This window comes from Passer domesticus, chromosome 8, assembly GCF_036417665.1.
Source record: "Passer domesticus isolate bPasDom1 chromosome 8, bPasDom1.hap1, whole genome shotgun sequence".
Classification (NCBI taxonomy): Eukaryota; Metazoa; Chordata; class Aves; order Passeriformes; family Passeridae; genus Passer; species Passer domesticus.
In genome coordinates this window covers 37,473,242-37,497,563 of record NC_087481.1, presented here as the reverse complement: position 1 = coordinate 37,497,563, position 24,322 = coordinate 37,473,242, and the positions used below count along the sequence as shown (strand labels likewise).

General features: G+C 41.1%; 1 protein-coding gene across 9 annotated transcripts in view; it reads left to right on the top strand.

Moving 5' to 3' along the window:
• Window positions 1–3,658: 3,658 nt before the first annotated feature.
• The window catches only part of KAT6B (lysine acetyltransferase 6B), a 107,389-nt gene continuing 86,725 nt past the window's right edge, over window positions 3,659–24,322 (top strand). Inside the window, exons 1-3 of one of the 9 annotated variants that reach the window (XM_064430421.1) lie at window positions 3,712–3,805; window positions 3,911–3,961; window positions 11,067–11,963. In XM_064430421.1, the coding sequence (XP_064286491.1) occupies window positions 11,343–11,963 (621 nt within the window). In that variant the 5' untranslated portion in view covers window positions 3,712–3,805; window positions 3,911–3,961; window positions 11,067–11,342. Of the gene's footprint in view, window positions 3,806–3,910; window positions 3,962–4,165; window positions 4,353–5,564; window positions 5,758–5,925; window positions 6,006–6,771; window positions 6,961–11,066; window positions 11,964–24,322 lie in introns of those variants that run through there. The other 8 variants (XM_064430423.1, XM_064430420.1, XM_064430426.1 and 5 more) reach the window with 8 other exon arrangements.

Genomic DNA, 24,322 nt, shown 5'->3' with positions numbered 1-24,322 from the left:
AGTAAAATGGCAGCAGGAGACGATTTTACACTATTATTCAATTTGATTAAATGTACTAGATGAGACAGCAAATGATCAGAAAACATGCTCACAGGTTACTCACTTTGTGTGTATATAAATATATGAGTGTGTATATATTAATGTAATCTATAGTGCTGAAGTTGGGCGGTGATGCTCTGTTGTGTGCAGCAATGCCTATCCCATACATAAACCAAGAAGCATTCTGCTTGTGTTCAGAGGAGCAGGCGTAGTTTCATGGATTAATCTTGTAGATTAAATTAAAATATAAAAGGCTGGGGTAAAAAAAAATCACAAATGAAAAAAAAAAATTAAGAAAAGCTGTTTTAGTCCAGAAGAAATATGAGGTTGAAGGTTAGAGTTGCAGGGCAGCTGCTGGCAGGTGAGCTAAGCAGAGGAGGTGGTGCAGGTAAAGAATTTATGCATTCAGCTCCTAGGCAGGGACATGCAGGATGACTACAGGCTGGACAAAACTTGTTGCACTCTTAGGATGACTTTTCTCCCCAGGGTCACTTCTATCAACAGCATATGCCAGGGGATGAAATTTCCAGGTGACTGTAGTCAGATATGTGGTTGTGTGTGGTAATAACAGAAGGAACATCCTGGCTTGGTTGAAGTCATGGGACGTTTTGCCAGACTTCGATGGGTGCCAAGATTTTACCCTCCAGCATCTCCAAAGATAAATAGGGATCTGTCACCATACCAACATGGACAACTACATAATTGTTTCTAAATATGTAACAGCCCCACTAGTTCTAATGGAACTGCATCAGTGATTAAAGCCCTCACAGGGAAATTCTTAATATGGCAGTAATTTCATGCACAAGAATTTTCTTACTGATTTCAAGCAAGTGTTCAAACTCTAATTTGGTGTTCTTTTTTATACTGGTGAATTTGTTCTGCACATGTCTGGGCTTTATTTAAGCAGTAGTCTCCAGCATGTCTTACACCACAGCCATACAGCAATTTTCAGATTTCGATTTTTGAGAACTGAATTTAACTGAGACCATGCAGAGTCCTTAGCTTCTTGCTTTCTCTCACTTGTGATCAAAAAATAGCAGTGTTAGTGCATTTTTAGAATAATTCTAAGGACTTTTGAGGAGAAGCATATGCTTACTACATACTCTACAATGTAGATGTACAATCATATATATATTTTTCCATGGGGTGTGTGTGTGGGGTGAAAGTCCTGTAAAAAAGATTATTTAAAATATAATAGAAGCAAAGAGACTAATAGAACAAAGTGAAATGGTAGTGAAATAGTGAAATAGTTCTTTCTACAAGAATACGTGGGAAAGTTATTTTGATTTTAGATACTCTTTTTTAATATTAAGGACATGATTTTAGCACGTGGAATGGGTGTATTCGATGTATAAGTGTTTAGACACCTGTTACCCCTTGGGGGAATTAGTGGTACTTCATCAGTTTGTAGGAGAGAAATGGGAGAGAAATCCCGCAAAGTCTGCCCATAAAATACATACTAAAGTGTAAATTTTATTGTTTGCACTAACTTCCTTGATGGGCTTATTACTTTTCCTTAGATATTTTTAATATAGGCTTCAGGGCATTTTCATACAATAAACCAAAAATATTTCTTGTCTAGATGACAAACCAAAATGCTTATAGACATTCTCAGTTAGATCCCAAGCACTCCAGGTACTTAGGTTTCTCTGTGTAACATGTACTATCTCAAACTGAACTGCACTAAATTGCCATGATGTAGCTCTTTTGAAGTTATAATTTTGGAGAATAATATAATTTACAGTGACAGTGGATCCGAGTTTGAGGGACGATGATTCATGGATAAAGAGGTTCATGTGCTTAACTTCACAGTTTACATAATATAAGGTACACCTGTAAACGTCAAGATCCATGGGACTCTCTGCAAACAAAAGGTTCTTGAATATGTTAAAAACTGGACCACAACACCCAATGACATATCATCCTATAAAATTTATTTTAGGAGAAGAGTTAAATGGAGAATAAAGAATGGAATTATTTAAACCAGAGACTTTTATGATTTTTCTCTGTGCTGTTACTTATGTCTTCATGACACACTCGTAATTCCAAAATGGCCAAGCATATTATCGAGTTTTCTCCAGTGTTTTGTTTCCTGAACTGGGATGTGGCCATGCCAAGTTTCAGTTTCAAGAAATTATTTTTATGTTTTTACCGCTAACCAAGTTGTAAATTTCCCGGAAAGAAAAAAAAAGTTTCTGATGGAAATGTTGACACAACATTCAGAATAGTGTTGCAAAGGTGACGCTGTGCTACAAATTGTGCTGAAATGATTTATAACATTTCCAATAATTTAAGAACTATTTTAAATCGTTGCCAGGTCCTGCATAATACATGAACCTTGACGGATTCTCCAAGAAGTATTAGGTCACTACACATTTCAATTTCCCTCTTTATGTTTAAAAGGCTGCATCTGGCAGTTAAAAGACTAAAACCTCAGTCAGTGGTTATGGTGTGATAGATACATGCTGGAATATTATTTTCACCAGGTAGCTTTCTGTAAGTAGGTCATACAATTTTACAGTGCTCTGAAACATCACCAAAGAGCTTCCTTACACAGTATCTCCAGAAACTGACTCTGAAAGAAGTTGCACTAAATCTTAATGGTTTTTTTTATTATTATGGAAACTTTGTTTCCTTACTAGTCTACAGGCAGTGCATCATCCAGGGAAGACCTTCGTAATTTATTGTAGAAGGTCATTTTCCACCCACTCTTAAGGAGATTTTTTTAGAATTTTACTTTTATATTTTCTTATTCAGGACCAGATATTTTAGGAAACTTTGCAAGCAGGCGCCTAACACAACATGTCATCCACAAGATGTGGAAAAGAGGATGCTGAGGAGACGTCTGGAACAATCATGTTTCAGGTTTGGGAAGATGGGGAATGTCTAGCTGTGCCTGCTTGAGTAGATGCTCAGGTGGGTGCTCTGCCTTTCCCTCCCTTGTGTGGTACCCTGTGGGATGCAGCCCATGGTGTTTTGTCGTGCCACGCTTGGGTGAAAAGTGCAGTTTGCTGCCCACAGGTGAGAAAACCATCACAAGGAGTACTAAAACCCAGGAGTAGGACTCGATGGTTCCCTTGGGTCCTTCCAACTCAGCATACTCTGTATTGCTGAAAACCCTGACATGGTGAGAGGCCTTTGGCAGCACCGGCCAAGACAGGGAAAAGCGAGCCTTAAGAGCCTACGTGTTATCACCTTGTTATTTAATATCTATTCCCCGTAACATCTTGTTACATGTACAAACTCCATGGGAGGACAACATCTGTGATTTGTTCTCGCTGCTTCCATCCCTCAGACCGATGATGGCAGCTCAGGCACAGCCCTCTTGCCCCGGCCCGGGGGAGTGTTGGAGCCCCAAGGGCTGCCAGTGGGGGCTTCCACCGAGGCATTCCCGATGGCTCCATGCGGGACCGAGAGCCCAGCGCGACCCCCGGGGCCCCCGGGAGGCGCCGCTGGCCAATTCCCGGAGCCAATTCCCGCCCAGGGGACGCGCCGCCCCCCAAACTTTATCGCCTTTCCCCCTTTCCCTCTCCCCCTTTTTTTTAAATTTTTTTTTTTAATTATTTTTTTTTTATTTTATTGAGGCAGAAAAGGTGGGGGGAGCTCAATTTCCCACTTGCCAACAGCAGATAAAAAAGTGGGGAGGGACCTCTTCTGTCACAGCCTATGTAGATTAACCTTTCAATTAGCTGTTATCAGGTCCTGTGTCTTAGCACCAGTCCTCGCAATCTGCGTCCGCCCGCACCGGGGAGGCTGGAGGTCTGGGGTGGGTTTCTGTTTTAATTTCTAAATTAATGATAATTGCTCGCGTGGCTCCCCTCCCCCGCCGGGAGCCGAACGCGTGTGTCTGATCTGCCCGTCCACCTTTTAGTGTTTTGGAGTGAGAAGAGGAGCCCCGCGGAGGAGGAGGAGGGGAGACAAGGTATTCTCTCTGTATTCATCTTCTTTTTTCCCCTCTCGCGGAGGGGCTTAGGGAAGGTAACTGGTGCAATCAATCCGCTGGCTGGGGATTCCCTCCACCCCCTCCCCGGCTCGTCTGGCTCTCCTGGCTGGGTCTCTTCAGTGTGTATGTGTTTGGGGAAGGGGGTGGGGGGAGGCTGTGTTGTTGTTGTGTTCCTGGCTCTGCTTGCAGCCAGGAGAGAGAGCGAGCGGGCGAGCGAGAGACAGAGCGGAGGGAGCGAGCGAGCGAGAGAGAGAGAGGAGCCGCGATCGCGTTTCAGGGGCAGCACATTCCGCAGGAACCGCTGCTGCAGAAACACACACGGGCAGAGAAAGGAGGTCATTGCGAGCAAAGGGGGGAACCTGCATCGGAGGTTAGATTCCCAGGAGTTTACGCGGGGGATAATAGGGAGCATGCGATGGGGTTTGTTTTGCGTTGGGTGACAGGCTGCAATTTGCCATAATAACCCGCTTTCCCTCCCCTCTCCCAGCGCAGGGGGCTTGTCACTAGGCTGGGTACTTTTTTTCCTTTAGCACCGGAGGCTGCTGCACGTGTTTGCGCTGGGTGAATGCATTGCAACGCGCTGCAGGGAGGGAGGGCGAGCGGCAGGGCTGCATGGGCTGGGGAGAGGGGGAGCGGAGCGGCAGCGGATGGCCGAGGGTTTTGTGCTGCATGTTCCCACCCCGTCTCTCTGAGGCGGCGATTGTTCCTTCGCAGACGGGGTGACACAGGAGTCCCTGCGCTTCGCATGGCGAAACTTGCAGGGACCTGCATGTGGCTGCAGAGCTGGGAGTCATTGTCGTGGTGCCCGTTCCCGCTCCCTCCTCCCTCCCTCCCGCGGCGGAGCGGGGTGTGTGTGCGCGATAAGCGGCTGCCAGTGCCAGGCGCCCTGGGAGCCCGCTGCTGGGAGCGTGCCGCTCCATCTCGCCCGCCCGGGCCGGTGCCAGCCTCTGAGGCACGCGCGTGACGCTCAATATTTAAGGCGGCTCATTAGTGTGTGTCGCGCGCCCGCCCGCCCTGCCGAGCTGGTTCAGGCGGCCGCCGCCGGTGCCTCGGCAGCGCTCGCGCTCCCGAACAAACTTCGGGAGCGAGCGGGTGGGGCGGCGGCGGGGGGGTGGGGAGGCCGGGGGTGGGGGCAGGCGGACGGGCGGCAGCGGCAGCCAACGGGAGGGCGGGATTGCGAGAAGTCCCGCCCCCGCTCCCGGCGGGTGGCCAATCGAGAGCGCCCGAGGCCCAGCCGAGAGGCGGGCGGGTGGGCGGGGCGGGCGAGTGTGTGGCGGCGGCGGCGGCCAGTGTCAGCCGCCGGCCCCGCCCCCTCCCGCCGCCGGGCGGTGCTGAGCCCGCGGGGAAGGGGCGCGCCGCGTGATTGACAGGCAGGGCCCGCCAATGGGAGCGCCGGGCCGGTTGCTGGGCGGGCCGGGGCCGGTGTGGGCGGGTGACGGACAGCCCCCCCCGGCCCGTGAGCGCGCAGCGGCGTGCGCGGCGCGGGCCAATGGCGGGCGGCGGTGGGCGGGGCGCGGGGTAGGTAAGGTTTTAATGAGCCTCCATTGGGCTGTAATCAGTGTCATGTCGGATTCACGTTAAGTACAACAGGGCGAGACAAAATGGCGGCGTAGGTGCGCCGAGCCGCGCGCGGCGGCAGCGGGGCGGTCGCGGCGGCCGCGGGCAGCGCGGAGCGGGGCGGGCGGCCCGGCGCGGCCCGGCGGCGGGAGCGGCGGAAGAGCCGGCAGCAGGGGGAGCCGCTGCGGCGCCCGGAGGAGGCTCCTCCCCCCGCGGAGGTGAGTGCTACCGGGGGGGCTCACCTGCCTCCCGCGGGGACCGCCGCCCCCGGCCCCGCCCGCGCCCCGCGGTGCGGGTGCGCGCTCGGCCCTGCCCCGGGCGCAGCCTGCCTCCTGCCCGGGAGCCGCGCACCGCGGGCAGGGCGCTGAGCCAGCCCCGGCTTGGCCCCTGCCATGCAACAATGCCTTGGCCCCAGGCTCCCGGCGCTCACGTCTCCGTGGCTGGGCTAATGCTGAGAAAACCTTGAGTAAGTTGGGGAGGGGAATAGTCCAGCCTGGCAGTGCCACGTTTGGGAAGTGATGTTCACATTGTGTGTTCCTCGCCCGGACCTCACCTCTCGCACTCTGTCACTGAGCGTTGAAAATAAGCCCCTCTGGCAAGAGCAGACGGATACCCACCCCTGCTGCTGAAAACCACTAGCCCAAGAAGAAATGTTTTCAGTTCACCTTTTTCCAGGTGAACTCTTGGCAGTGAATATTACCTTGCCATATTTCCTGCTGTTCTCTAGTACTGTATTTTAAAGTGCTCGGAACTTCCACGGGAGAAGGTGGGAAAGGTGAATTTGGGTGATTTTGCTGCTGTCATGTTGTGCTGATGCTGTTTCCTCTGGTGGCGCTTGCTGCTATCATGTTGTGAAATGATTTTAAGCGTATGATCTCAAAGAAGCTTGTGGGCTATCTCAGAGCACAAGCACTTCCATCAGTTCGTTTCACATGTGCCTCTCTTCTCTCCACACCCCCGAGTCCTTGGTGCAGTTTTGAAGTTACTGTAGTGTCTACATATCTATCTTTTTTAAAGCATATAGATGTGTCATTGCCCTTTCTTATTATTGGAAACTGTATGTTGTGTAAAGCATAATACAATAGCTGGCTTCACGACCTGAGTAATTTTAAGAGGGATATGCATGATGGGAGTTCTTACCAGGATCTGCTTTCTCCCCGTCTCTTTGTAGGTCCGTGTATTTTGCAATAGCAAAACAACTATCTTGTCTGTTTTGCATCATTAATTGAGATGGGGGTGGAATACAGAGTTGATTAGCTACAGAATTCTAAGTAATGGCTTGGAGCAAGGAAAAATGGCAAAAACGGAATGCAATGGCAGTCTTCTCTTCGTCCTCCTCCTCTGCTGCAATCCTTACCTGACCCTGATGCTGCAGCAGAGAGCTGGCCTGCTGCTGCTTCTCCTGAGTGTGTGCAGAGCAGGTAGGAGGGAGCAGAATGAGACTGAGCTTCACAGGTCATCGGCAGGTTGCACAGGTTGCTGTCATCTCCCCCATCTTCTTCTCCCCCCTTTCTCTTAGTTTTTGTTTCTTATAGCTGTGTTAACCTCAGTTTTTAAAAGTTTAACTGCATTTACATTTATGAAAGCTGAAGCAGACTTTTTATAAATTTTAAAAAAATAACCTATCCTTTAGCTTGTATGTTGTGATATTTGTGTAGTAACTTTTGGTTTCAGTTGTGGAGAGAGAAGCATAGCTTTTTTTGTTGCTATTTTTTTTTACTACACTGCTTGTTTTCACAATCTGGATCACCTGGAAGCAATTCCAGGTACTGGCTCAGTCTAAAAACCACCTTATTAGAGGATTATAGGATTACTGGTGACACCTGAGATTGAAGTGTTCAGTCACTGCCTTCTTTAATTATAATCATCTGTGCAATAGGTGTGTGCCTTATAAAGAGCACATTTGCATTGATTCTAAATCCCAAGCTGAAATTTTGCAACTCCTTTGTATTTATCTGATAATTTATGACCTAGGCAAAGGGACAAGCCTTGACTAGAGATGGTTTTTCATGTTTTAGAGCTAATGGGTTATACTTCACCCTCTAATGCTTCTGTTCTGTAGCTCTTCAGTGGCAGACTTGTTAATAGATTTGGTCAGTAATATAGTACAGCCAAACTTTCTCAAATGCTTTTATTTCCAATATAAGATACCATAGAGCGTAGAAGTTAAAATATGACAAATTACATAGAAGGAACTTCGTGACTGTTGCCATAAAACTTGGAAGTTGTCCTGTGCATTGAACAGTATGGAAAATCTGTTTTGTGATTGAATGAGTGCTGCTGATGGTGATTAAAAGTTAATTACAAGGGGAGGAAGATTAATAAACAGACACGAGTGCCTAAATACACTAATTTATAATCACTTCTTTAAAATAGTATTTCCTAAAAAATCTGTTTGGGCAATCATCACACTTTTTATATTAAATTATGTACGACCACCTATTTGTAGTTTTGGTAGAATTGCATTCTAACCTTAGAAACCTGAATGTAACTTTGTATTTCTGTGTATCCTTTTATGTTGAATCTTGCAAGATTGTTTCTAAAAGTATTTGTTTTGTGTTATCGAGTCACTTTGCATGTAAATATGTGTATTTCTGTATTGCCAGTCTTAGATCAGTCTGTCTTGGTTTCTGGAAGATCTCCTTAATTTATAGCTGCAGGATCACTCACCCGAGTTGTTTTGCTGGGAAGGATGTTTGTCAGTGATGAGTTATTCTGACTCTGGTGTGTGGTAGGCTTTGGCATAGCAGTCATGGAGCTCAGGGGCTGCACTTTGAGTTCATGTGCACTCCAAGTGCCAGAGTAAGAGAAGCTCTAAGTTGTGGCAAAACAATTTAAAACTTGGGTTGGATGCACTTTGTGTGGTCGCTTAAGGCAGAATGAACTTGGGTACTGTTGGAAGGTGTCTATTTAAGATGTCTTGATTTTTGCTCCTGAAATATCCTGTCCAGTGCATTGGAAACTCTGTTTCTGCTGATCCACTCTACTGGGGTTGATTTAGTAGGTGCTAGCATGCAGGAGGTTGTATTACACATAAGGAGTTTTAAGTAAATAAGTAAAAATGTAGTTCTGAATGTCTATGGCTATGAAATTTCTGTACCAAGCAGTAGACTTTATACGAAGATATAGGTTTATGCTAACCTTTTGCCACAGTCCCTGGCCAATAAAAATTCCTGTAACCCACATGTTACAGCGTTTATACTGAAATGTTCATCAGTGTCCAGGAGCTTGGAACAGACCCTGTACTGTGTGTTCTGGAATTTAATGGAAGTGATGTGGTTGCTTGTATGAAATTTAATACAACAGTACTGCAGTAGATGTAAAACTGAGACAAGTATGTCTGACTCAGCAAATGCAGTGTTCAGCATTTAATTAAGTCGTGACTGTCTTAATGAAGACTTACAGTGGAACAGACTAAGGAAATAACTTTAAAAGTAGCTTTCTAGGAATCTGGGGCTTTATATATAGCTGCAGAGAACTTTCAAACCTATAGGAGAGTGTATGAAATAGTCTCAGTGTGAGTGAGCCTCCACTTTATATAGGGTTCTGCTTTGCTGTATTATTGAATTTTCAGTGTCAGATTTGTGAGAATTTGTAGGATTTATAATACCATGGAAACTCCTTCCTTCCCTATATTTGTCTGCATTTTGTAGCTATGGTGTTATTTTGGAATTATCTGAAAGCAGCGAGTATAAACAATTCTGTTAGGGAAAGAATGGCTTTTGCTAGCTGGAGTAAATAAAAAGGGTCTGTTTACAGAACAAGTTATTGTTTGCTTACAGATACTTGAAATGCACAAAACTGTTATCAAATACAGCTTCCATGAGTACGGTCTGGAAGCAAGAAACAGGATCCAATCCATTTGGATCAATAGGGTTCAGTATGTGAGCCAGGTAAGCATTCAGGCCCTGCATTTGCATCAGGAATGTGTTTCTTTCAGGCTGACAGTCACTTGAAGTCTCATATTTATAAATCTGAAGTTGTTTAACCTTTGATCAGATTTGAGAAGGACAGATTAATAAAATTGATTAATATTGACTATTTGGATGTAGAAAAATTTTATGCTCACCAGTAACCAGCTGCTCTTTTGTTAGTAATTCTGTTGCGTAGGTATAATAATGTGTGAAACATGAGCTGGAATTTATATTTAAAGACGTTTTTGAGGAGTAGAAGAAAAAAGAGGTTTAGGGCCAAAAGTATGTGTTGTACTCTTCATCTTTGTAGTTGCAGAGCAATCTTTTTATGAAGTTGAAAATAATTTAGATTACTGTATCAGTTCAGGGCTTTTTCCTAGTTGTAGTTTACTCAAGTTTTTTAACATTATTTAAATGTAGGATGGCTGGAATAAACAAATAAAAAATGAAGTCCAGGACTTGTGTAATCATAGATGATTTTGTTATTTGTAGGCTGCTTGCCATAGCTTTATAAATATACTTGCATATTAACTAGTTTTAAATTTTTACTGTGAAACTGGTGAATCTTCTACTTTACAAGACATTGAGAATGAAGTTTTTCTTCTGTTTTTTGTATTCCTTTGATTTGAAGTAATTATGCAATTCTGTTAATGCCTTCAAAAGTTCTCATACTTCATGGCAGAAAAAAATAATACTTCAAATATATTTGTTTATTCATTATGCAACTCCTGTCTAAGTTTAATTTGTGAGACTTTAAAATGGTTTTATTTTTTTCATATGAGTTCCAAGAATGAATAAACTCTTCATCAAGATGTTCTTTCAGGTTTCTCTAATGAGTTTTTGTAGCCATTGAATTTTCTATTGGAGTGATGTGTTCCATAATAAGTTAAAAAAAAAATTTGTTGAACTGTGAGTCAATAAAACATTTTTCAATGTGATCTCTTTACCCATCTTTGTGCTGACAACCTGTTTATGTGAAGATGCCTCCTGTTACTTTGTTTTCACTTCTGTTCCTAAGGGTTTGTATCAGAAATGCCTCTGAGCTGCACGCCTTAAAATGAGAAGTGCTTTTGTGATGCCTTTTGGTTTTGTAGGGTACCTAAATATTAATGAAGAATGTAATACTTGTAACTTGGTTCTGAGATTTTTGGTTTTGATTTTTTGTGTAATCAACATGGCAGAACACTAAGAGATGGGATACTGTAAGAATTGGAAGTGGTTAATAATTTATCTTTCATTGGTTGGGGTTTGGTTTTCTGTTTGTTTGGGTTTTCTAGTGCGCCTAAAATCCGCGTGAAATGATCTGGGGGCAGTTTGTTTTAGAGAGTGTTTTCAGATCCCTGACTCTATGGAAATTGTCCAACAGGTCAGTAGTAGGTTAAGTGTTGGAATTTAGGAAAACTAAATCCACTGACTGTTATGAGAAGCAGAAGCATTTTATGATGACTTGTTTGGCGTGGGGTGGGAACTAACAAATGTTTTGTATAATATCACAAAGATTTTTCAGTACTGCAGCATCTGTAGTATGAATGCATGTCTGAATGTGTTTTTATTTTTCAATACTTCAGCAATAACTGTATTCTCTCCCTGCCTCTTGTTTTTTCTTTTTAAAGGTTGCAACAAACTTTCTTTTAAGGAGGTACCAGTGTCATCACAGATGAACCCCTTCTGCGTTTCAGTAACAGTAACATAATTGGAAAGTTTCAGTCGGCAGGTATTTCTCTGCTTTTCCTGACTCCTCAGGGTGGATATTTTTGCCATGTGTCCAAGCAGTGTGTGGAATCCTTTCATTTGTGTTTGAGGTGTGAACAGCCTCTGAAAGATCTGCTAAAAGGATAAGGAGGAACCTCTATGGGTAACTCTTGGCTGGAAACAATTACTGGTCAACCATGGTAAAACTTGCCAACCCTCTTTATACGGAGTGGATTCTGGAAGCTATACAAAAAGTTAAAAAGCAAAAGCAAAGGCCTTCTGAAGAGAGAATATGTCATGCTGTTTGTGCTTCCCATGGATTAGATAAGAAGACTGTTTCGGAACAGTTGGAACTTAGTGTTCAAGATGGTTCTATTCTTAAAGTCACTAACAAAGGTCTTGCATCGTACAAGGACCCAGATAATCCTGGACGGTTTTCATGTGTTAAACCTGGCACTATTCCTAAATCTGTTAAGGGATCTAGAGGAGCTTGTAATGAGCTTCGTAATGTGGATTGGAATAAACTCTTGAGAAGAGCAATTGAAGGGCTTCAAGAACCTAATGGCTCCTCCCTGAAAAACATAGAAAAGTATTTGAGAAGTCAAAATGACCTGGCAAGTATTTTCAACAATCCTGCCTTTCAGCAGAGGTTGCGGCTGGGGGCCAAACGTGCTGTGAACAATGGGAGGTTACTGAAGGATGGTCCTCAGTATAGAGTCAATTATGGCAGTTTGGAAAGCAAAGGAGCTCCAAAATACTCCAGCACCTTCCCAGCTTCCCTTCCACCTGTCAGCCTATTACCCCATGAAAAAGACCAGGTAAGTCTGAAAAATGAGAGCTAATGTAGTAATGAAAAACTATTCTTGTTATTATTTGTTTGGTTTTTTTTTACCTAATACAAAAGTAATGATTCTTCTCGTGCTTTATTTACCCATTTAATTGTATATGAGTTGGGATGCATGTCCAAGATTTATGCAGAATCAGTTCTGGTAAATGAATTTCAGTTGGCTCCCTATGTCCTGCCATTCAGCATCGGATAGTCTGCTTTGTGAATTTTCAGTAGATGAGCAGAGCAGCAGGGAAGAGTACAGCTGTATGCTCTGTTGTAGGTGTGAGATTGTTCTGTCTTGCCTGACAGACTGGTGTAGCTGAAATCTGCTGTGTGATTTGACTGTGGCCTTTTACCTTCATTTTCTGCCGGAATATACAGATTTTCTTGTGGTTTGATGGCCTGAGATGCCACTGGTATGACTTGTGATGTTTAAGACGTAATTACTATTTTTTAATTATATTTGTATGTAGATAGTGAGCTTTAAAATGTCAGTGAATAGAAACTGGAATTAATGTTAATATTCTAGGAACAGAAGTGAAGGTGTCCAAGTGACAATTTGAGCTGAACTGCAGTATCCTCCTTCTGTTTTACTTTTGTTGTGCTTCCTACTGGATTTATTTTTGCTATTACTTGAGTCTTGTTTTGAAGTTAATTGTTCACAGAGTTTCAGCCTTGAGGGAGAAATGGCTATCAATTAGTTTTTTTGTTTATGAAAGGATAGTGTCAAAGACATGTCTGCAGGCATTCTTTGATAATTTCCCATTTAGTATGGTGAAGTGTGATTGGAATTTCAAGTTTTCTTTGGGAGAAGGAAAGTACCTGTTGTAGTCGAAGTGACTTAAAATATTTCTAAGTTGATGGTTTGGGATTTTTTTGTTTTCTTTTTTTGTTTTCCTGTTCTGGCTGGTTAACTTTGATGGCAGCTGTTTTGGACATGGAATAGTCCAGACAGCTTTGCTATTTGTAGAGGCACCACCAGTGTCTCCTAGAAGCAGCATGATGGTTTTCAGTGGTCTTTTGCCTTTGATGGTGAGATGCTGGAGGGTGCAGAGTAGAAAACACTTCTGTTGGAATTATTTAGTGAGGTCTTCAGGAACAGCTGTTTGGGGAACCATCAGAGGTGAGTAGCTGTAGCTTTATTTTTGTGAGCTTCTCCAAATATATGATAAATATTATTGCATTTGTGTATGGATATCTGTTTCTGTCAAATTGGACTTCTCAGGTATTTTAGGGATGCATGTAGCTTCATGCTCTATAATCAGATTGGAAAATTCAAAAGTGCTGCATACTGTGCAATTACTGCTGTAGCTGTACACTATAAACATTTAATTACTTGTAGTGATAAAGCTGTTTAAGTACTTTGGGTTTCTACTGTAATTCTGATACTGTAATGACATAAAAAAGTTAAGGGCTGGAGTACTGAGGAGCCCAAGTAACATGAATTTTGTAGAAACAAAATTCACCCATGTTAGGCTACCTACTGGGACTGGCAGCCTTTGCAGGGAATGTTTGTTGGGTCATGGTGCTGAAAAAGCCATTACTGCCATACTAAAATACTGGTATAAGGATAAATCTGTCTTCTAGAAGTTAGCCAAACAAATCTGTTCTCTAGCAAGTGCTTTGGCAAGAAATGAGCTTTCATTTGGGTGCCTCAAAATTAGCAGTGTGACTTGCGTGTTTAAAAACTGGCATACGGTTTTTCCTGACAAAAATAGTTTTGATGTGAGGTTGGTGAATCAGTAGTTCCATGTTAGTGTAGTTTACCACTTAGTTGTGCTAAGTTACTGGGGTTACTGAGCAAACATATAGAGACTGGTTTTAAATACAGGATTTTTACTGTTCTTCACTATGTATGGCTTTAAATACTTCAGGACACTTCTGAAAGTAAGCGTGCATAAATTATCCCTGTTACTGGGATGTGACTGCATCTTCATTTGAAATTGATGTTAATTTGTATATAAGCAGGATGACATTGCAATAAAACTGTTAGGCTATTATTATTGGAAGCATTTAAATGACAGTATGGGGCATGTCAAGATTATTTATTGAAATTGATACAATAAATGCATCCAACTGGCATCTCTTGGGAATGGCTAATATTTGACGAGATTGGCATATTTTAAAGTGTCTTTGGCTCTTTCTATAGCTAGCACAAGTAAGAAATTATTTCTGTTGGGGTGGCTAATTTTGTATGGGTTTTTTTTTAATTTTCAAATACTAGAGGTGATGTTCTAGTATTTTTTTGTTGACTACTCTGGAGGAAAAGAACAAATGTAAGGATGCATAGAAATATGTTTTGATAATTAAGGAAGTTTGAGTACTTTTGATTATTTTTCTTTCTTTAATGCATAATTAGCAGCCCATCAGGATGAGACAGAAGACTTGGTCCATTAGAAGTGCATTAGAGCTCTCCATTTGTCAGTCTGAATATTCACACTAAGAGTACCAAAGGCAGACTCTGAGCCTTTCTTCCTGAGTGAAAGGTGATCAGAAGAGATAGTGTGGCCTGTGTGGGGCAAGGTGGTTGTGTTGTGCGTGGGTTGTTGTTGGCTTGTTTGGAGTTTTTTTGGTTGTTTGGTTTTGGGTTTTCTGTTTTTGTTTGCTTGTTTCAATCACCCACCCAAAGCATCTGAGAATGTAGTGCACTGAGAAGATAAATACTGTTGAAATGCAGTGTCACTGGACTCAGTTTTGCAGACCTGGAGCCTTGACTGTGTGACAGGAGTGTTGAGTGGATTGCATTCTATGAATACTTGGAACAGGGAGCTGGAAGTGCTAAACATTTGTCTGAGTCTTGATGCTGTGGAGCTGCTTTTCTTGTCCCTGTTAACTGGGTGATCCAATTCAACTAGATATAGTTCTCTTGTTTCATTAGATTTAGAAATAGCTGCAGTTAGTTACAGAAATACAGCAGCTGTGTTTCCTCCTGTTATCCATAGGCCTGGAAGAAAGGATTTGTATAAAAATGGTGTTTCAAGTGTTAGCCTGGCTTTTCTGGATTTTGGAGAAGTTGTATCAACTCTTGATTTGCATCAAGAGAGCATGCAGTGCAGCTGTTGAAATTTTCCCCGCTCGATCCCTTTGCTTTCCCTTGTGTGTGGAGAGTTGCTTTTTCATCTCTGAATGAAGAGATACAAGGTTCATGAAAGACAGATCTTGTTGTAAGGTCAGGAGCTTTTGGCAGCTATATGGTGTCTAGCTGGTATATTCTAAGTGTCATGAGTAGTATATATTACATAAAGGACTTTTCAGTTGCCTGAAGTATTCTGATGGCATTGAGGTAAATGCTCGCTTGGTGTCAGGTAACTTGAATCAATGCACTCAAAAGGTGCCTGATTTGGTGTTAACTGGGTGTGTGAAGGGCAGCACCCAGCCAGAGGTGGAGCTGCCTTAAGAGTGAAGGAAGACTGAGAACAGTGGTATCCTTCAGGATGAAGAGTTGCAGGGTCTTTTTCATGTCCTGGAAAAAAAAAAAAACAACCTAGAAAAAATCTTCCTCAAATAAAGAAACAGAAAAGCCAAAAAACCTACACGCACAAGAAAGCAGAAAAATAATTCATTCTGTTGTGCAGCCGTTTGATCTCGTGCACTTCACTATGTTGCAGTGCATATTTAAACAATTTAACTGCTCTTATGTGCTCTTCCTTATGCTCAAGAGTATCGTGCAGAGATACCCTCCCTTTTGCTTCACACCTTTTCTCACCAAGCATTTCCTGAAAAGGGCTGTATGAATATGTTAACCAGGAAATGCAGTGTAAAAACTGGTTACATAGTAGGGAAGGGTGTGAAGAGAGAGGAAAATTGAGTGATACTTAGCTTTTCAATAAGCCTTTGAAGCATTAAAATGTGCTTCTGGAAATGCTGCAAAGTGCTATTTAAAACTTATGGTTAGTTTTAAGAACTTTGATGGTGTCAATTGTAGAATGGCAATATCGCTGATGTTTTCTCTGTTTTCATTGTCACTTGGACAAGCACTGGGAAGGTTCTGCAGTTTGGGAGCTGCATGAAACCTAGCAAGTCTTGGGAGTTAGCCACCTCCTGAGCACAAGTGCTGTGTGACTATAAACACAAAGAAACAGATACTTGTAGGCTGTAGGCAGCTCTTTGTTTGCTTATTTTTAGACGTAATTTAAAAGGATACATTGAGCTTTTAAAGATGAAGAGGGAGTGGCCGTTGTCACATTATCAGAGGGCTGTGGGAATGCATAGTCTATCTCAGCAGTTTAATCTTTGCTATGTTCAGAATAATTAGTACTTAAACTTCAAAGATAGTGTTCAAATGGAGATGGCTTGATGTTGGTTCTCCTCAATGCTCTCTTGAACAGCTCAGCAACTGATTTTCATCTGAGTCTTGGCATGAAAAAAATTACTAATCTCTTTCACTTTTAGTTTGTCTTTCTAAGCTGACTTTCATGCAAAACTGAACTTGTTTTATTAATTTTTCTTGCCCTGAACTCCTATCTAATTTTGTTTTCACTGGCCTATGTACATTTCGCTTTTCAAATGTAACTTGGCATGGGTAGAATTTCAGTTTTCTGGTATGTATCTTGTGCCAGTGCAGACACTGGGTGTTCCTCCTTCTGTCTTTCAGGCAAAGGGCCAATCTATAGCGAATTGCTTTTTGGCATTCAGGCTCCTCCTTGCTCAGTTTTTAAGCTTCCTGACTTCCTGTGGGTAGGCAGCCAGGCAGCATTGGTTGAGATTTCTTGTTGCTTCTGTCCTCTAGATTTCCACTGTGCAGAAACAGAAAAGGGAGGCAGAAATGAATTGTGTCTTGCAGATTTACACATAAGGGGATATTAGTAATGCTGAACTTTGGGAGCTGCCTTAATGTGGTGTCTGGGCTTCTGAGGGTGGGTCTGAGCACCAAAATACAGTGATGGGAAAGTTTCTAGAGTGTCTGTAGTGCAACAATTGAAGTGACTGTCCACAGGGAAATGAAAGAGAAATCTAGGTTTGGACTTTGTCAGTCCATAAAATATTGTTAAGATGCAACCTTTGTTTCCTCATAACATCTTAATGGTGACAAAATGCTGAGGAATGTTGGCATTACTTGGCAAACATGAAGTCTCATGTTTGTGTTTCTCATTATTTCAATTCACAAGTTACCTTTATTTCTTGGAAGGGTGGTCTGCACCTTAACTGTGTGTAGCTCTGGTCCTGGAAGTTCTGGGATGATTGCTAGGTTCTGCTGCTCTTGCATTTTGGGGTGTTTAGGTTTTGGATTTTGAATAATTTTTTGCTGGGTTTTGTTGTTATTTTATTTTTGGGGGTTTTGTTTTTTGTGTGTGTGTGGTAGTTTGTGTTTTTGTTTTGGTTTTCCTCCTGTTCACGTAGCTTCTGAAATGCTGAAAGTGCCAACTCTGTGCATAAGCCAAGGGAACACTTAGATCCTTTTAACACCTGAGATACTGGAGCTTAGCAGAAAATTGAAGTGGAAAATTCTCATCATCCCATATTGTGGAGAAGCAACTCCTACCACTCTATAGATGGATATCTAGACTTCGGGGCTTATTTTTATGTGTTTTACAATTCAGCACATTTGGACCAACCCAAGAAGCATATTTGTAAAAGTTTGCTTGAATTGTACGGTGGGAAGTAAGTTAAATACTGCTGTTTCCTGAATGAGATTGGTCTATTTCTTCATAAGGCAGGGTGGAGGTTAGTTTGGAATCTCTGATGTGAATTGTTTTCTGCAAATAGGGTCTTATTTGCAGTAGCCTGTAGATCTGTGAGGGAAGACCCTACTCATTGTTCTTTTCCCCCAAGCTAGATATTCTGAACATAGTTCTGTATGATGTGCATGTGGTTCTTGTTTATTGTAAGGGGTGATTCCAAACCTTATACTGCAAGCTGTTTAATCCTAAGGCATGCTAAAATGTGATTCTTTTTGTTGTTTCCCTTCGAAGTTAATTGGTGTGGGGTTCTGCAATGAGTCCTGCATTGAAACTGACATCAGTGAGTTCAAGAAATCCTGTGTAGTTCCAGCAGTTCTATTGGTGTTTATTAATCTGTGCTATTTTCTGTGGACTCCTCTATTTTAACTGGGAGTGACATTGAATTCCTAAGCTATGGTTAGAGGTTTTACTCTTTGCATTTTTCCTCCTGGACTAATTTTTCTTCAACTAGTTAATGCACAAATATCTCCATCAAAATTCCTTCTAAAACAGAAACACAAGAAGGCTGCCTTAGAAATAAGGAGAGCTACATAGCATCATTTCTCAGTGCTGGTTTCTTACCTGTTCAAAGTGTCTTTGCTCTTCAGTGTTCAATAATAGTGATGGTCTTGACTCTTGGGTATTTTTTCTGTGTCAGTTGAAATGTGATAGCAATTCCATGTTGTTTCTTATTGCTGCAGGAACTTTATAGTAAAATGTAATGAAAAATCTTGATAACTTGCAGTTGAAATTGTCTTGCTATTTTTGATATGTTATTTTTCTTGTCAAAAAAGAGATCAGGTATAGATTAACTGCTAATTAACTGTGTTTTTCCAATTTGATAGTTGTAAAACTATCAAAATTCTTTTGATAGAATTTCTTTTGAAAGAATTTCAAGCAAGCATTAAGACTCAACTGGTAAAAACTCTAAAGTTTTCTTTACAACTTTGAATCCATTTATGGTCCTGTTAGCAGCTTGGTTCTCTGTGTTCAGGACTATATTTGCCTGGGTGTAAGGACAGACCCATGATTTGAGGGCCTGTTTCAAGCCAGGACACTAGGACTGTAGGGAACCAAGTGGATGGAGTGCTGCTGTGCACTGGAACAGCAGTGTTAGGGTTCAGATGATGGCTGTAGAATTTTGGACATGATGGCATGTCAGATCAGGCATCACTTAGCTGACACAGATCCACTGCTGTCCTTTATTGTTACCTGGTAAGTAACAAATCAGCTTTTAAAGTACTGTCATTTCCTTCAGTTGCAAAATTACTTGTATTTATTGTTGTTATTCCCCAATCTGCTCGTACCCCTTATTGAGGAATATTATTACTGGTGTGACATGGATTTTTCTGTGGGTTTTTTTCCTCTCCAGGTTCTTTGTGAAGAGCTTAAAGTTTTGAATTTGCAGGCACAGCCAGGCTTCTTGAAATGAATGGGTGTAACCTGTTACAGGGATGCCTGTGCAGGCAACTCCAGGGCTGCTGGGCTTAGCTCCAGGTCTGTGTGGGTTATTTTGACTTCAGGTTGTGCTGTAGATAAGATGTTACAAAAGGAAAAATCCGTGTGGTGGGGGAAACTGCAGACTTGTAAATTGTCTACTCTTATGTCTTGTCACTGCAGTACTAGCTACAAATATGCATTAATTTCTGCTTTGTCATGTTTTTTGGGTCTAGGGGGGCAGAGTACTTTTCTTCTCCCCTCGTGGTTGTGGTGGTACAGTCCAGCAGTTACCAAATAAAGCAGTTCTAGGTGGTATAGGCTTGAGACTTCTGGTTTTAATTACAAACAGGACTCTGGCACAGGAAAAAAGCTGTGTATGATCTCAGCAGAGGTGTCTGGTAGGCATGGCTGATGTTTCCTCATCTCAGAATGAGAGCAGAGCTAGCTTAAACTGTGGTGAATTTGCTGCACGTTTTCCACATGCTCTCCATCACTGGTGGTATTTTGAAGTTGGCTTCAATTTCACATCTGCTTTTTTCCAAAATGGTGCTGATGAGTGACTGTAGTTTTAAGAACTAATTTTTATGTAATGTCCATGTATCCATGGCAACACTAACTAGCAGTGTTTGCATTTGGCTCAATAAAAGACAAATGTCAGTGGCACCTGTGTTTCAGACATAGAGTACAGGCAGTTCTTAACTAATGAATAAGTAGAATCATAGAATTATTTAGAGTGGAAAAGACCTCAATGATCAGTGAGTCCAACTGTTAACTCAGCACTGCCATGTTCACCATTAAACCATGTTCCCAAGAGCTGCATCTGCATGCTTTGTGAATGCTTTCAGGGACAGTGATTCCAAAACTTCCCTAGGCAGCAGGAAGTATTTACACATAACAGTTGAAAGCAGTACAGTCAAGATAAAATTGCCATAGATGTGTGAGACTGTTGTGTTCAAGCACCTCTTTCAGAACTATCTGTTGGGTGATTATAGTGAAGATGGAGACTGCTGTTCTTCAAATGGCAAAGTAATGAGAGATAACTGGTGTAAGTTGCATCAAGAGAAATTGCAGATAGATGAAGGAGAAAATCCTTTAAAATGAGGATAGAGAGACCTAGAACAGGGACTCAGAGTAGCTACGGAATCTCCATCCTCAGAGGTGACCAGAGCTGGATAGGCAAGGTCCTCAGCAACCTGATTGGTAAAAATGTGATAATACCTAACTTGGAAGTAGTGTGGAATTCTTTAAAATGCTTAGCATTAGTGGATAATGAGCAGTAGTTAGAGAAGACATTATACAAAAACACCGTTAAATAGGTGATGAAAAAGTCAGTGTTTGACCCTGAACAGATTCTTAAGACCAAAGTAAGCTCTGTTATGATCACTGAACTTAATAGTAGCTAGTTAACAAGTTCTATGGTTATGAAGACTGCTGTATCACTCCCTTCTATTCCAAATTTAAAGATACTCCGCTTTCATGTCCTACTTTGATTTTTCTCTCTTGACCTCTGAATGCTAGTATGCCTGCTGAGGAGTCAGTTTAACAAAAATCTGTTAATGGTGGAGGAAGAGGACAGTGCATTGACTCCTGCAAGTATTTGGCTATCAGTCAGTTTATAAATATAAACACAGAGGTTAATGTAATAAACAATGGGGTTATACATAAACATGGTCTTTCCTGGTCGGAATATTTTTGCTCTGCCTTGAACTGTCTAGCTCTCTTCCTTCTCCTGTTTATCCAGTTGTAAAGACTGAATGTCACAAAAAACTTATTAATGCTGTTTTGCAAATATTAATCTCCTTTAATATTGAAAAATTGTATAGTAAACCAAATGTATTTATTTTTATATGTTTGTCATGCATTCCACTGATCTAGCAAAGCAGGCTTTTGGATGTTGCAGATATTTTCTGAAGGTCTGAAATTTATAGATAAATCAGTCAAGAAATGACTCAAGCCACGTGCAGGATGGGCTCTCAAGGTAGCAGCACGTGCTAAGAGCCTGTAGGATGGTCTCTTTCTGTGCTTGTACGTGTCTGTTTTAGCTACATTCCAACTGGAGCTCACATTCTCTTGGAAGCCAGTGACTTGCTCTGTGGCTTAGTCACAGAATTGCTCTTGTTGGCTCACTTAACGTGCTTGTCTGCCATACACTTAAGGAAGGAAATTACTGGTGCTTGTGTTCAGTAAGTTCTGTGCTTTGCCATTTGGAGTTTTTGTGACAATGGGCAGTTGTTTTTGCTTTATGAATTTGTGCACTGTGTTTAAAAAACAGTGGCTAGCTGCTCTTCTTGTAGGCATGTTTTCACTCCTTCAGTGGAGAGTTGCAGGAGTCTTTTCTGATCTGAACATGAGATGGGTGGTAGGAGTCTTTTATTTGGATTAATAAACCACTGCAGGAATCTTCCTCTGTGTTCCCAATTTCCTATACTGCTGTGAATTCAGGGTGATAGCTCAATTCTGACTGTGAATTCAAGTAAATAAATGTGGCTTTATTCAGCCTAGGATTGACAGATTTTGTTGTATGTCTTCTGGAAAATACTAGTGATGGAAGCAAGCAAAACTACTCATTATCTGCTAACATGAAGCAGAATATGAATGATTTGTGTTGTTTCTTTCTCAATATTGTCTTTGGATGTATTTTAAAGAGGCCTCTGCATGACTTGTTTTCTAGAGAAGAGCTTGTTATATAGCTGAGAACAAGCTCTTTCCATTTCCTGATATCCGTCTGGAGCTAAAATTCTAATTTGCTTGATGTTTTGCTAATGCAAATGAGTTTTGCTAAAACAAGTGTATTTCTAATTATATCAGAGGTTTTGTATGGAATTTACTTGTAAAGATTAATGCCTTAAAATTTTGTATTTGCTCCCATGTAGCAGGGAAGCAAATCATAAAATAGTTTTAGTAGCTAAGTGGTATTAGCCTTGAATCTCTTATTTTGCTTTCCTGTCAAAAATATTTATCTTTGTTTTAGTGGACTTCTGTCTTAGCTTTCAGTTTCTGACAGCAACCTTAATAGCAAATGCCTTCTTTTCCCCACAACACATGCATGTTTACTTCACTGTTACTGATACTGTGAGACCAGCAGCTTTTGTCTTTTATGTGCACAGCTAGAATGATTCCCATTGTTATTGCTTTCTTAGGGCATGACAACTTGACTTTTTCTTATTTAAGATATGTATTTAATAAATTTTACCAATTAGAGTAGACATCTGTTTGGAGATCAGCAGCAATCAAAATCACTTGTGAAGAAATTGTTGGCTCGTGATGCATCTAAAATATTTCTGGAAGTTCAGCTTCTTTTAGCTGTTGCTAAGAGATAAATTTTCATTGACATGAGTGATGTGAGGACATGTCAGCATGCTACCAGTTGTTTTATAGGCAGTCAGCTCTGCCGCCTTGCAGATGGTTGGAAAGCTCTTGGTAGAGGATAAATGTGTGCTGATTATCTCATTGAATTAAGGTAACCTTTTGTCGTTCATTGAATTCTGCAGAGCAGGCACTGAGCAGCTGCTCTACTGTTGAATTCTGGATTTAGTGAATACAAAGATTATGCTAAAAGTGCTTAGTCCTGTTCCAGGTACTGAGCATCGGACTGCTGTAAGAATTTCTTATTTTGTACTACCTTTAAAGTGTTGGTATCTTACTGGATTGGTAACTGTGTTCAACATTTTAATTAAACTGAGTTTTTCAACTTTGTTGTCACCACATGCTTATTGATCTTTTCAGAATTTGAAAGCTCTGCCTTTCTTCAAGTGCTGCCAAGGGGAGAAGCTCTTGTTTCTGCCTGATTAGACTTCCCTCAAATATAGTTTAAGGAATCTGATGATTGTCAAGTTCATAAGTACATTTACTTGGGATTACATTTATGAGTGTACACCTAGTCTATGGGAGTATATTTAAAGGTCATAGTTCACTATTGTGATAAAGCTTCCATGTAGACTTGTTTTTCCCATCCTTTAGAAAAAAATTAGTACACAGAATTTTATTAAGATTTTCAAGATTTGAAGTATTTAATTTCTAGAATGATTTTGGAAAGGGATTGGGAAAGGGATTGTAGCCTTCCCCAGATGAAGCTTAAAGTACTTGGATTGCAGAAAACATTTCTGGATTATAAGTGTTTATATACTTTTTTGTAAAACAATCAAGGTCTTCAGATCAGTATAGCTTTGTCCAAGAAAATTCTGTTTTGTAAGGATCAGAAAGTGTTTTGAGGATATTTCAATTGCTTCATAAAGTCACTGAGTAAAATATAAATCAAGTAAGGTATTGTTCTATATAAATCAAATAAACTATGTTTAAGGGTTGGTGTCTAATGCATGTTATAAAAAAATATTTTTCAGATCCAGTTTAAGTTCATCTTCCCTGCCCTGTTTAAGTGTAACTTTCACTTCATTCCTCAAAGCTTTGGAGGTTCATTTATTTTATCAAGTATATATTCTTCTACAGGGTTCTCAGCCCACATCTTACATGGATTACACTTCAACCAATACACAGTTGACCAACTTCCATGCAGTTTCAGGAAGTGTTGGGCTGTTTCTGTAGAAACTATATTGTTCAAAAACTAGAAATTCTGTTTTAATGCTAGGAATAAAAGGAAAAGAATCTATGTTAAATGAATTTTGTTACATAAAGCTGTAACACAATGGGATATGATATTCTCAACCCAGGAACTGTGTTTTTTCTGCTGTAGAAATACCACAGTCAAATGATAAGTCTTTGAAATTACATAAAAAGGAAGCAGCTTTGTATTTGTTTCATTACTCCCAATATATTTTTTCCCTAATAAGCAAATTGGTTTCCTTTTCTGAAGACAGTGTTAAAAAACTTAGTGAAATACATTCCACCATAAATGTTCAAAATATCTTCTCAGACTGAAGAAATTGCTCTTCTCTTTTACCTAGTGGAGTTTTTATGGATTTTTTTTCCTTTGCCTTTTAGTTTACTGAAATGCTGACATCTAAATCCAGTACATTTCCAATAATTCCTTTCTACCTCTGCTTCATATCAAACAGATTTCTTTTGTCACCTGGTTTGTATTTTGAAAGTTAATAATACAAAAATCAGAGATGTTGTCATGGCTTTAGAGAACGGTCTGCTTAGCATCTCTAAGATTGCCTCAGTTTTAAAACTAACTATTGCATAATATTATATATGAAAATTAAGTCTTTAATCTCTTAGCAACCTTCCCTAAAATATATTGCATGACTAAGGTAAACTGATATTAATTCTTTCTTCAGGCAAAGCAGAC